At 45.2% G+C, this 14,476-nt stretch overlaps 1 protein-coding gene across 4 annotated transcripts in view; it reads right to left on the bottom strand.

Annotated features, from left to right (window-relative positions):
* brun (trafficking protein particle complex subunit brun) overlaps window positions 1-14,476 on the bottom strand; it is a 663,235-nt gene that overhangs the window by 289,492 nt on the left and 359,267 nt on the right. For all 4 annotated transcript variants that reach the window (XM_070522710.1, XM_070522707.1, XM_070522708.1 and 1 more), the window contains one exon: window positions 10,175-10,367. In XM_070522710.1, coding sequence (XP_070378811.1) covers window positions 10,175-10,367 — 193 coding nt within the window. The remainder of the gene's footprint in view (window positions 1-10,174; window positions 10,368-14,476) is intronic.

The raw sequence follows: 14,476 nt of genomic DNA, 5'->3' as shown, positions 1-14,476 counted from the left end.
GCGAGGCCGCTCGGGTGTCGTCATTTTCGGCCAATAGTAGACGCCCGTGCGATGGTGTCACACCCGGCGAAGAGAGTCGCTTCTTGGTCCTCCATTGTCCGAGGGTTTACTTCTCCCCGCGGTCATGCCTTGCTGACTTGCAATGCGCCGTCACAAAAGATGGATGGGGGCGACGCTGCCAGGTTTTCACGGCACATTACAGCCGTCTTGCTTCGGGACCCACTTTACCCGCAACAGTGCCAGGCTCTCACTTCACTTTCGGGAAGAGTTAAGCAGTGAATAGCTCCACCTGCGGCACACAAAGTGGGGGCCGCCAACTTGTTTGCACGTGCACGCCTCAGAGGTGTGGTATCCGTGCTTCTGCGCTCCTTAATTAGCTGTGGGGCGATTCGAAGTGGTCTGGTGAACTCGAAGTAGGCTCAGGAAACGGCCCCGTATCTAACAGCTCTTTCATAAATCGGGGCCCCGATTTATTAGCTTTCATCGATTACGAGAAAGCGTTTGATTCAGTCGAAACCTCAGCAGTCATGGAAGCATTACAGAATCAGGGTGTAGACGAGCTGTATGTAAAAATACTGAAAAATATCTATAGCGGCTCCACAGCCACCGTGGTCCTCCATAAAGAAAGCAACAAAATCCCAATAAAGAAAGGCATCATGCAGAGAGATACCATCTCTCCAATGCTATTCACAGCGTGTTTACAGGAGGTATTCAGAGACCTGGATTGGGAAGAATTGGGGATAAGAGTTAATGGAGAATACCTTAGTAGCTTGCGATTCGCTGATGATACTGCATTGCTTAGTAACTCAGGGGAACAAATGCAATGCATGCTCACTGACCTGGAGAGGCAAAGCAGAAAGGTGGGTCTAAAAATTATTCTGCAGAAAACTAAATTAATGTTTAACAGTCTTGGGAGAGGACAGCAGCTTACAATAGGTAGCGAGGCACTGGAAGTGGTAAGGGAATACATATACTTAGGGCAGGTAGTGACCGCGAATCTGGATCATGAGACTGAAATAATCAGAAGAATAAGAATGGGATGGGGTGCGTCTGACAGGTGTTCTCAGATCATGAACAGCAGGTTGCCGTTATCCCTCAAGAGAAAAATGTATAACAGCTGTATGTTACCAATATTCACCTACGGGGCAGAAACCTGGAGGCTTATGAAAAGGGTTCTACTTAAATTGAGGACGACGCAACGAGCAATGGAAAGAAGAATGATGGGTGTAACATTAAGGGATAAGAAAAGAGCAAATTGGGTGAGGGAACAAATGCGAGTTAATGTCATCTTAGTTGAAATCAAGAAAAAGAAATGGGCATGGGCAGGACATGTAATGAGAAGGGAAGATAACCAATGGTCATTAAGGGTTACGGACTGGATTCCAAGGGAGGGTAAGCATAGCAGGGGGCGGCAGAAAGTTAGGAGGGCGGATGAGATTAAGAAGTTTGCAGGGCCGACATGGCCACAATTATTACATGACCGGGGTAGTTGGAGAAGTATGGGAGAGGCCTTTGCCCTGCAGTCGGCATAACCAGGTTGATGATGATGGTGATGATCACTAAGAAGCATATCGTGCAAAATCTTGAAATGCATTTTATACACTAGCATTATGAAGTACATTAGCACTAATTCACTGATTGACCCTAAACAACATGGTTTTAGGTATGGTGCAGCTTGTGTCACGCAATAAACTGAATTTGTTCACGATGTGTGTGAAGTGCTGGGTCGAGGGAATCGTGCAGATTCTGTGTTTATCGACTTCAAAAAAAGGCTTTGTTGTGGATCATGAATTAATAATTTACAAACTGCATTGTTTTAACATTAATCCCCAAGTTATCCCTTGGATAAAGGAGTACTTTACACTGTGATCACAATAAGTAGTTGTGAGTGGAGCGACATCAGATGTTATTGATGCAACCTTTGCCATACCTCAGTGGTAAGTACTAGGCCCTTTGTTAATTTTAGTTTTTACAAATGATGTGTCTACAAATGTTCTGTCATCAATGAGATTATTCAATGATGATTATGTTGTGTATTAAGAAATACCCTTTTCAAATAATGCTAAACATCTGCAAAATAATTTGGATAGAATATATACAGGGTGGAAGAAATGAAACATGCAACCGAACATACGAAAAATGGTTCGGATGCATTTCACAGGAAAAAAATATGGTACAGGGCATGACTTACTATATCAATGGATCTTGCCTGGGCAGCATTCTAGAATTCAAGTAATTAGGAATACATCTTGCATGGTGCATGTCTTGGCACTATCGTGCTGACCACATCACAGGAAAAGCATGCAGAAAAATGTGATGAAAAACCAAGCTCTTTCCAAAACAAGCTTGTAATCTGTTATATAAAAGATATGCAAGGTCTATCCTAGAATATGGTTGTACAATCTGGGATCCTTCAACAAACATAAACAAGGGTAAAACTGAGAAAGTGCAAAATCTTGGAGCCCAATATAAGCCCAAATAAGTCCGGCGGCAGCATGGAATGCACTCGCTTCAAAATCTTATGTTCTGCCTTGCAGATTGCTGCATGCACCGGAATCTTCTACGTTCAGGACGGCCCGTCCTGTTCAAGCCATCTCGATAGCCTACCTTCTTTGCCGGTCAGCAGATGCTTTGTCAATGCCTCGTGCGGTGAAGATGCTTGCAGGGATACTGCGAAGAAGCCTGATTTCCACCATATCTGCTGGACTGTCAATGCGTGGTCGAACTGCGCGTGGCGCGGTACCAGGACAACTACGAACACACTGGAGCCTATAAAAGCGTCGCATCGTGTGCTACTCTTCAGTGGGTCCGGCGGCAGCATGGAATGCACTCGCTTCAAAATCTTATGTTCTGCCTTGCAGGTAAGCTTGAAGTACAATTTCAAGAGCTATAGAAGTGACAATCGTTTTCTATTGCTGCTGCCGGACCCCCCGCAGTCCTCATAAATGTGTTTCTTTCGCTCACAAATTCCTTAAAAATGCTGTTACTATTGTGCGGTGACGTGGAAACTAACCCTGGCCCCGATATTGAAAAAATGTTGCTCGAATTACTCTCGGGACAAACAAAAATTAGCCAAGAGCTAGCGGCTCTTTCCTCTAGGGTTGTTTCCTTCGAAAAGCGGTTAACTGGTATAGAGCAGTCTATTGCACCAATTGCTGAAGTTGCATCGCGGGTATCTGAGCTTGAAAAGGCTGTAACTGACCTTCGAGTGATCGTTAATAAATTAAATCGCAAAAACGACGATTTAGAAAACAGGTCCCGCAGAAATAACTTGCTTATATTCGGTCTTGCTGAAAGCTTCCGCGAATCTTCAGAGGAGTTGCTGAAAGCGGTAACTGAACTGATTACATCGAAACTAGAAATTAACTGCAGCGGTATCGAACGCTGTCATAGGGTGGGAATGCGAAAGAGCAATAATCCAAGACCTGTAATTATTAAGTTGCTGGATTTTAGAACTAAGGATGCTATATTAAGAAACGCGAAAAAGTTGAAGGGCACAAACATATTTATAAATGAAGACTTCTCTGTTCGCGTGAGGCAGGTGCGGAGGGAGCTCTGGCAGAATTCCGCTGACATAAGGAAAAATGCGCAAAAAGCCCGGTTGCACTATGATCATCTGTTAGTGGACAACGTTCGGTACTCTTGGGATGATAGCAAAAAAGTTATCGTAAGAGAAAGCCGTCGCTTGACCGCTATAGACAACGATTGACAGTTCCGAGAGCAATGCTTCACGCTTTTGAATTTAAATGTACGTAGCCTCATTAACAAAATTGAAAACTTTAACTGGCTAATAGAATGTCATACTCCATCAATTATATGTGTGACTGAGACTTGGCTAAACGAATCCATTCTTGACCATGAGTTCTTGCCTCCTAGTTACACGGTTCTGAGAAAAGACAGGCCTTCTGGCCGTGGTGGCGGAGTAGCACTTTTTATTAAGAGTGGTATTGAATTCTCTTTACTACCTCAACTTCCAGATGTTGAATCAATATGGTGTAAATTAAAAATTGATGGTCTCGCTATTGTTATCGGTGCTATCTACTGTCCGCCAAATTCCGCCCCTGACATTTTTTCGGCTATCAGTGATTATATTGTCCGACATAAGCTTAACTGTTCTAAACTGGTACTAACCGGTGACTTTAACGCACCCGCTATAGATTGGCATTCGTTATCATCAACTGGCCGTGATAGGATAATTTGTGATTCGTTAATTGACATGTCAGTAGCTTTCGATCTATCGCAGCTGGTTGTCGATACAACGCGCGAAGATGCTGTCTTAGATCTTGTTTTTGTCAATGATGACCTGGTAAAGAATGGATATCAGTGCCATGTTGTTGACGGAATTTCCGACCACAAGGCTGTTATTGTTCGCCTAAATGTTGCTTGTGTACCAGTACGACCAACGTTTAAAACTGTCCTGAATTTTGAGCGTGCTGACGACACTTCTATTATTGCTAAACTTGCATCATGTTTTGATGATTTTGTGTCTTGTAGTGAACACTACAGTGTTGATATGTTGACTAACCAATTTTATGGTATAGCTAATGAGTGTATAGCGCAATTTGTTCCTCAAAAGAGTATAAAACGGCATGCTACACACCCGTGGTATACCAGACCAATTATACAACTCAAACGTCGCATTAAGCGACTGCGAAAACGATGTAATGCACAAAATAATGACGGGGAGTCCCTAAATAAATTACTTAAATCTGAACTAAAATTCAAAATGAGTGAGGCTAGAAGGTTCTATTTCAATACCACATTATCCTCTTTTATGAAAAATAATCCACTTAAGTTTTGGAAAACCATCAACCCTGCTACCTCCTGCCCGTCATCCTTCGTAATAAATGATGTGTCCTGTTCGGACCCTTCGACAATCTCGGAGGCGTTTAATGGCTATTTCAAATCTGTGTTTGGAGATGACAATGGTACCACCCCCGACATTGGTATTATCCAGGAAATGCCTCCGTTTCCAGTAATTGAAATGAGCTATACCGGTATTTATAACCTTCTCTTGAACATCGACGTCACTAAGGGTGCCGGACCGGATGGTATACCAAACATGTTTTTGAAGCGCTATGCAGAATGGAATGCTCATTACCTAACCATAATTTTTTGTAAGTCATTAGAGACATGTACTGTACCGGCCATTTGGAAAATCGCCAACGTAATTCCTGTGTTCAAATCGGGTAATAAGCAACTAATTTCCAACTACAGGCCTATCTCGTTAACAAGCACTTGTTGCAAACTCTTAGAGCACATAATTCACAAACATGTCCTTCAGTATTTAACTACTAATAATATATTGTCGCAGAATCAACACGGTTTCCGCTCTGGTTTTTCTACAACTACTCAACTCATTGAATTCACTCATGACATCGCTTCGGCTCTAAATAATCGAGGTCAGGTTGATGCCATATTCATAGATTATAGCAAAGCGTTTGATATGGTGTGCCACAGACAACTTCTTCTTAGGCTCAGTAAAATTATTAACGATGATAAAATACTTGGCTGGATAGCTGATTGGCTACATTTAAGATCTCAGTATGTTACTTTTAATCACGCGCAGTCATCGTCGGCCACAGTCACTTCCGGGGTACCACAGGGCTCAGTCCTTGGGCCCCTGCTGTTCATTATTTATATTAACGATGTCACACAGGTCATTAGGGACACACCAGTGAAACTGCGATTGTACGCCGACGACTGCGTGCTCTATACCACAGTAACTAACAGACGAGATCAAGAGGTTCTCAACAATGTATTTTCGTCCTTTTGTGGTTGGAGCAATGCGTGGCAAATGAGTATTAATTACCAAAAAACTGTACAAATGACTTTCACTAATAAAAAGCAGCCGTTCAATTTCAGTTTTAGCTGTAATGGGCACTACCTAAATTCTGTGAATACCTTCAAATATCTTGGAGTTACCTTCACTCAAAACTTAAAATGGCAGCTTCATATTGAAACAATTTACGCTAGGGCACTTAGGAAACTGGGATATTTAAAGCGAACCCTCAAATTCTCAACTAAGGACTGCAAATTAACAGCTTATAAATGCTTCGTCAGACCATTACTAGAGTACGCCTCAGTGGTTTGGGCACCATACACTGCACTTGACATTAGTAAGCTTGAAGCTATACAAAAGAAAGCAATACGGTTCATTTTTAGCCGATATGACCGCAACTTTTCTCCCTCATCTCACGCATGCGCATTATCAATAGAACCCTTGGCTCATCGACGCACACTTGAACGTATCACTTTGCTACACAAGATTGTACACGGCCAAAGTTGCATTGATGCCCCGATTTCCTTCAGTCATCCCACTGGGCGTGCCACGCGCCGTTCACACCCACTTAATATTGTTCCTTTCCAGTCTTCTGTAAATTGTTTTAAGTATTCGTTTTTTCCAAGCACTGTTGAAATTTGGAACAACCTAGCTGGTTCCTTGCGGGAAAAACCTAATGAAGAGTTTGTGAAGAGTTTGTGAGTTTGCGAAGAATTGTCTAACCATATTTTGTAATTACGTTTCAAGTTCATTGTATGTTGTGTTGATCGAATCTCTGATGTATCCACTCCTGCTATGTCTCATGTATTGAGACAGCAGTATCTGTAAATAAATAAATAAATAAATAAATAAATAATAAATAAATTAGATAATTACAGCAGACAGCTAAGCATGACTGCTGCAAAGCAGAAATTGGGATGGGAGCTGCTCCAAGAAAGAAGAAAAAAATCACGGCTTAAGTTCTTCCACGACATCTATAATCCTAGAACTGGCATTGACCATGATAGGTTCATTCTACGACCCCATTATGTTTCTAACCGTTTGGAGTATACGCACAAGGTGCATGAATATAAGTGCCAAATGTAATTGCTCACACATTCATTCTGTCGCCAAACAATCTGCGACCGGAATTGTCTAGCATCAGCCATTGTGCATATTATTGATAAGGCCAGCTTCGCTGTGGCACTTTGAATGTGTATACTCGCATGTTTTGCACTGAAAACTAATACTGCCCTCTTACCTGTATGTCATGCTGAAACAGTTCTTTCACCCATCCAGCAAAGTCCTGCAGCAAGCGTGAATTGGCTCATTGAATTCATACCATTGGAGGGTGTGAATTCATGGCAGCCACTGACAAGCCATTCGGTGTAGAGCGCCCGAATTCTATCTTTCACTGGTTTGTTCAAACAAACTTCAAGCGGCTGGAGCTGTGATGTCATGCCGCCGGGTGTCATGACAAGGTCGGTGTTGCATGCAGCCACCTTGTCCTTGATGTGCTGGTCAAGGTGGGACCTGAGCACGTTGAGCACAAGCATCCCACGCAGACCCAAACTTCCGCCGAGTCTCTTTCGTGAAACGTTATCAATCCTGTCAGCGACCAAGTCTGTGGTAATCCAACCTTTTTCATTTGCGCTCACAATCACTGCACTTGGAAACACAATTCTTTTCAGGAGCATCTTCCGTCTGAAGATAAGATACGGGGGCAGCTTGTGCCCATTCGCAGTGCAACAAAGCATTGCGGTGACTAGTTTTTTCGTGGCCACAAGACAAAACGCCCACTTGCTTTCACCCTCTTCTTTTCAACGGTTGTGGTGGCAGGCATGTAAAAGTAGAGTGGCGTCTAATTGGCATTTCCAATCTGTCAGAAGTGGCAAACGTTTCTATGGCACAACTTCCAAACGTACCGCTAAAAACTGTGCAATTTCTCTTCATATTAATTGGGCAATTTTCGGCATATTCCTGTCCACCTTCGAAGAGGAAAGCCTTTTCTAGTCATAACTCTGCCTTTTTTTCTATTCAAAACTCCACTTTCACTCCACCTTAGCCCTTTATGTAGGCCTAACTGCATCACCTGTACTTTGAGCAGATCAATCGTCACAGGACGCTGTGCCGTTTGCTGTTTTTGCACAAATTCCACAAGCAGCTCTCCTATTTCGGCGAAACAGCCCTGCTTCGGTCCACTGAAAACCTTCCTTGTTGCTTTGCTAGAGAAAATATTTTCCTTCCGTTTGCACCAGTCCTGCACGCAAGTTTCAGGAACTCCGAACGCCCATGATGAGGCCCAATTTTTGTCTGTCTCCGCGCACATGACAACTTTCCTTCTAAATGCGGCATTATGGTGGACTCGGTATGTCTTCGCAGTCAGCGCTTCCATGCTGATTGAATAAACGCAGAAAATGAGAAGACAGGCGGTAGACTCAGTGCCTCGTTACACGTACAACATGGAGGTATGCACATGGCGGAAGCTACGGCAGCTAGGCTAGAAGCACGTACGAGGCGGCCATTTTTCGAATACCGATGGCGATATGGTAACGCGGATTTAGGGTCGTACTCGAATCTAACGCGCATGAAATTTTTGAACCTGGTTTATTGGAAAAAAGGTGCGCGTTAGATTCTAGTAAATACGGTAACTCTATTGTGTAGACAATTGCCACTGAAAGTACCGCTGCTGCTTTTCAAGTTGACCGATGCAGAGATCTAAGCGAAAAGAACCTCGCGCCACTTTTCTGGGAACATGCAACCTTGATAGGCTGGTGCTGGAGTCGCACTCTTGACCAGTCAGTTTGCAAAAGAGCACTTAACATACGCCTGTCGAGGTAGCGGAAGCGGATCTGCCGCAACAAATGGCGCAGCTCCGACCAGAGTTCTTATTGCGTTGCATGTAGTTCTAGAGTGCCTATAGCAAACAGCCGGCACAAAAATGGACGAGTTCATGTCATCTCCCCATGACTTCTGTCTCTTAATGAATTAGAGTAGCCATCACATGAGAGGCAAGCATACTAAGTGTTTGCTAAGCATACAAATCATTTTCAAACACCATTATACCTTGGGGAATGTGTTCACAAAGATCAGAATGGGGTGACCGACAAAGTCTGATGCGGAGATTGTGACGAGACTTACTTTGGCAAAACGGGCAGAAAAAGGTTAACAAGACTGAAAGAACACAAAGGAGACGTTGCCAAGGCCACCCACGTAATTAGTTCTAAGACCGAACTAGTTGAATGCTGCTGGACGACAGGGCATAGCTTTGACCTTGACAATGCGACGACGCTGGCCCGAGAGCAAAAGTGGGGGAAAGAAAACTCCGGGAATTGTGGTTCATCCGTTGTGATGAATCGGAGTGCAACACCAACCGTGGCCCCATGCTGGATGTTTACAAGGACATGCGAGACGATTAGTCTGGACCTCCCCTCATTTGTGCCAGTGTATACTGAAGATGCCACCTGCATAGGCGGCAAAACATCTATACCCTTTTGTTTTAGTTTGTTATGTCTGAGTAAAACTATTTTCAATCAAGAATCCACCTGGCTTTTAGAACATTTTTACACTTGCTAACAGCAAGTTGGGTATGGTTGTTCATGACCAGCTTGCTTGCAAGCTTGTCCACAAGCATTAACAATTCATAACTTGCTTCAGGCTCCCTCTCAAAATACACATTAGCGTTATTTTTTATTTGCTTTGACTGCGCACTGACATGGTAAATTAACTCAACACTCCAGCATCATCATGACGAAAGTTTACCAAGCTGACATTTTCTACCAACCCCGTCTGAGACATGGCAAAGCAGAAATGCAGTTATCCAAGGCACCCCTGCATTCCTTTATAACTGGTATCATGCGAAAGAATTCAGAAGTGATAGTGCAACCCAATGCAAAGACCAAACAAAAAAGCGATATCAAGACGACGCACCAATGCATGCTTGCCAGCAACTTATTTGCCAGCAGTTTCAACTGAACTGAGGTCTTCGTTCTGTTACGAAAATCACCTCTACTTTCTGCTAATGACTGCTCTCCAGGTGAGCTAGTTTGTTGCTGGAGCTTGCATTCATGTTGGCAGAGCAAAACTGCTGAAAAAACACATAAACGAGATGGCTTACAGGTTTGACAAGCGCACACCAAGACTTGCCACTATCTTCTAGTGTCTACATTCTTTTGTTGACAATGTGAACTCGTCAAACCTGCAAGTGGTAGCAGCAGCAGTAGTAGTAGTAGTAGTAGTAGTACTTTATTTTACAAGTGAAGTACCACATTCTATTAAAGAGACTTCCCATCTCTTTTGCATGTTTTTTTGTGTGCATATTTCGTTTAGTTTTGTGCTGCCAACATGAATGCGATGTTTCGTGCAAAACACCACGACAGCAGCTCTGCCAAGACCAGAATGCCCTTGACCCACCGTTCGCCTGCATACAGGCTGAGTGCATAGTTGTTGACCACATGGGCAGCGTCCCCAATGGTGGCAAAGTCAGGTGCTGGGGGCAGGTTGGCTGTGGCCTCAAGCAGGGGCAAGGGTGGCACCACTGTCACGGGGGCTGTGGGTTGCGCCAGCACACATTCGCTGTGGACACCCAGCACGCATGTGCTGTAGCCTGCATAGATCGCCAGCCACTTGTCACTTAGATCTATATTGCACAAAACATAGTAGGCATGACGCTGGGCACAGCCGTGTTTCTGCTTGCCCAAGCAATGGCCGGCTAAATCGACTCAAAGTGCACAATGCAATTGTCTTTAAATCCATTGTCGGTGAGGCAGCTTTGGCAAGTGATCAAGGCGTTGCGACTTGGCCTGTAACAAACCGAGCCATTATCACAAGCTACATGGAGCAGGACATGAATAACGCAGATGAAACTGCATTATTTTATCGGATGCTGCAGGACAGAATGCATGCCATGAAAGGCGACTAATGCGCTGGCAGCAAACACATTAAAGTGTGCGTTACAGCTCTATTGTACACTAATACAGATGGCAGGACAAAATGCACACCACGAAAGGCGACTAATGCGCTGGCAGCAAGCACTGTAAAGTGTGCACTACAGCTCTTTTGTGCCCTAATACGGAGGCAGCGACTGGCACGTGCCCATTTTAACAGGAAAATCAAAGCAGCCACCTTGCTTTCAGGGCCATGTACCCATGTGCTACAGGCACAATGCTGACCGAGTTTAATCGCAACACGCGGAGGCACGGCAGGCTCATGCCGCTCATGCTCGAACAACTGCTCAGCGCACTGCATGCAAACTTCTCTGATGGCAGTGACTATACTTTTTCTGCCATCCACTACCACTTGGAAAGTGAGGCCACTTTGTTTAGGCATAATGTGTGGCTTTAAGGCATCACACAGGTTCTGCATTACAGAGCACTTGCTCATCACTGTTGACCACTCAGCCGCCAACTTGCAGCTTCGAGTTTCACTGTATTCAGCCCGTGAGATGGTGAAGGCAGCCTGGGTGTAAGCGACGGCCACTTGTGTGTGCAACTGTTTCCGCAAGGACTCATCAACGTACGTAGTACCTGATGCTGAGCCCAATGCTTCCAAAGAGGATCAGTCCGACAGAGATTTGCAGCAGCACTTTGTTTATTCCAGCATGGGAGGCCATGACATTGGCTAGGGTGACTTTATTTCTGCCCATGAAGAGGCTGACACCGCAGAATCGTGCGCAGACAAGGCCATCATTTGTGAATTGCAGACTGAGAGTGACTGAGGAATTGGATGATGATGAAACCTCGGAGCCAGCACCCATAAGTGCGCCTGTAGCAATGGGCTCTATAAGGGGCCTCAGGTAACTTGTCTATGCTAAGGGCCTTAGTGAAGAGCATGTTATGCTTTAAATAAAGTGGGGACCACCCTAATTGGATCTGCACAGCAGAAACAAACAAGCATCATGGGTTTATTGCCAAGAAATGAATTTTTTGTTTTGACTAGCAACTTCTTTTAGCTTTCATCCAGTTTTTATGAATTTTAAGATATAATGAACGGATGCTGCTTGATACTCAGGTTTGTTATAAGTGGGCTCGACTGTATTAAAATCGTGCATAAGCACTTTGTTACACGGAGATTCGAAATATGTTTTCTTCTGTGGACAAGAAGACACAAAAAGTTAAACACTTTGTTACATCAAGAATTTCATTACATGGCTAGGTGCTTGGGCCACTTGTTCCCAGAAGAAGACGAGGACGGTTTGGCTCACAAGCTCGCGCCCTGGCCTTTTGTCGGTGCTGCGCTGCCCCTTCAACGACTTGGGCCTTAACGGCCTCTTTTAGAAGTTGCCTGTCAATTAAACATGACATTTTTCTGGTGGAGGTCCTGGGTATTCTCGACCCATGCAACAGACACCTCCTAGCAGCAGGAATGCTAGACCGATACTGGAGCTCACGCCAGTACACTGTGCCAGCCAGAGCATCCAGGGATTGGCCCCTGAGTTTGCACCTTTACCTGTGAGGATAACGACAATGACGGCAGGTATGGATGCCCATACTACCACAACTAACGCTGCGACGGCTGCTCCAGTACCTCCTCATTACACACTGCAAAAACCGTGTATGCCAAGTCCCTTCCATGGTGAGCTTCTTGAAGACATGGAAGACTGGCTGGCGGACTTCGAGCGCGTGGCGGAGTTCAATGTATGAAACGACGAATCGAAGCTCCGAAGCATCTACTTCAGACTTTTGGATGGTGCTTGCACGTTGTTGCAGAACCGTGAAGATGTTCTGACATCATGGCGCGAGTTCTCTCGCAGCCTCTTGGACAGCTACGTCAGCTCCAATCGCTGGGAACGAGCAGAATGGGCCCTTCAATCTTGCATTCAGAAACCCAATGAGAGTGTGGCTATGTTTGTAGAATACATGGTGCATCTCTTCAGGAGAGCTGACCTTACCATGTCAGAAGACAAGAAGCTGCGTCACTTGATGCGAGGCGTGAAAGAGCAGCTTTTTGGTGGACTCGTTCGTAGTCCGCCCCGAACTGTTGCAGAGTTTCTCACTGAAGCCGTCACCATGGAGGAGGCCCTGCACCAGTGCTCACACCAGTATGATCGGCAAGTGAATCTTTCCTCTGCTACCAGTGGCCTAGGAGCTCTCACGACTGACATCGAGTCGCTTTGCAAGATTATTCGATCAGTAGTCCGCGACGAGCTGCGACCGCTGCATTAGTTGCAGCAGCCTTCAGCCAACCTCATAGCTAGCGTAGTGCATGACGAAGCACAGCATGTGCTCGGTACACCACGTTACAAAGTAGCACCTCCGGTCGCTCCACCACTTCAGGTTTTCATGACTTCAAGTGAACCTCGATGCACAACTCACGCTGACGTCTTAAGAGGCACCGTCTCGTAGCTGGCGACACCTCCTACCATGAGCAAATACCAGCGTGCAACTTATGCCGATGCATTGGGGCACCCTATCCCTGCACCAGTGCCACTACCTGCCATCACCCCGTATGTCAGCGCAGGCGGTTCCTTATTTTGGAGAGGCTCAACCAGCCATGCGTAAATTGGACATTTGGCACTTGCCCGACCGATGACCGCTCTGTTACCACTGTGGTGAGGCGGGTCATGTCTACCGAGAGTGCCAGTACTGCCATTAATTCACCCGTTATTATTATTATTATTATTTCACCCTGACTTTGTTTTGGACAATGGCCACCTCAGATTGAAGATTTTATTGCCCAACAGTGCGCGTCAGTTGCGACTGCCATCACCACGACCATTCTATTCGAGAGGTACAGGTTGAATGTCGCAAGGATGACCTCCTAGCCCTCGCCTGGAAAACTAACATCAGTGACCTTTCAAGGCGAGGCCACTGACACTCGATGTGCGGAAGACCTCTAACCGAAGCGACCTCAGACCGACGGAGACTTGACGACACCTGTGTCTCAGGTTTGAGACAACTTTTCAATGAACATGCCTGTGCTGATCGACGGTCCAAATGTTGCTGCTTTAATAGACACTGGCCCCGACTATTCGATTATCAGCGGAAAACTGGCAAGCAGTTTAAAGAAAGTTGTTACACCTTGGACAGGGATGCACGCACAGACAGCTGGCGGACATGTCACCGAACCACTTGGTGTGTGCACTTTTTGGGTGCAAATTCAAAACTCTATGTTTCCGATCAGTTCCCTTATTCTGTGAGAATTCTCCCGTGAATTTATATTCGGAATAGACTTTCGTCAAGAGTATGGCGCCATCATCGACCTCTGCCGACGCTGTATTTCTTTCTCTACAAAGAAAGCAACAATACGAGACGCCTGCCACCACAGAGCTGCTCAACAAATTATCGACGACAACATCACAGTACCAGCTCGTGCTAGTCTAATGATTTCGGTAATGCCCGAGGGCACATGCGAAGGCAGAGTACTCGTAGAGTGCAACGTCTCCCTTCTACTTACCCTCAGAATTAGCATGGCTCGAGGAATCATTGATGTTAGGGATGGCCAAGCTGACGTCTTGATCACTAACTTCACAAATGAACACTGACACCTCTTCTGTGGCACTGCCGTCGCTTGCGCTGAAGCCTTGGAGGATGCCATTGAGTGTTTCGCTTGTGGAGAAAGCGGCAGCAACGAAGAATCCGTTACAAATGTCGACATCAACATCAAGCTGTCGGAGAACAATAAGGAGGCAATGTGAGGACTGTTGTGTGAATTCAAGGACTGCTTCGCTCGATCGTCTAAAGTCAGTCAGATGCCAATCACGTAGCACAAGATAAT

This window comes from Dermacentor albipictus, chromosome 7, assembly GCF_038994185.2.
Source record: "Dermacentor albipictus isolate Rhodes 1998 colony chromosome 7, USDA_Dalb.pri_finalv2, whole genome shotgun sequence".
Classification (NCBI taxonomy): Eukaryota; Metazoa; Arthropoda; class Arachnida; order Ixodida; family Ixodidae; genus Dermacentor; species Dermacentor albipictus.
The sequence above is the reverse complement of the archived record's forward strand: the minus strand, read 5'-3'. Positions and strand labels throughout refer to the sequence as shown.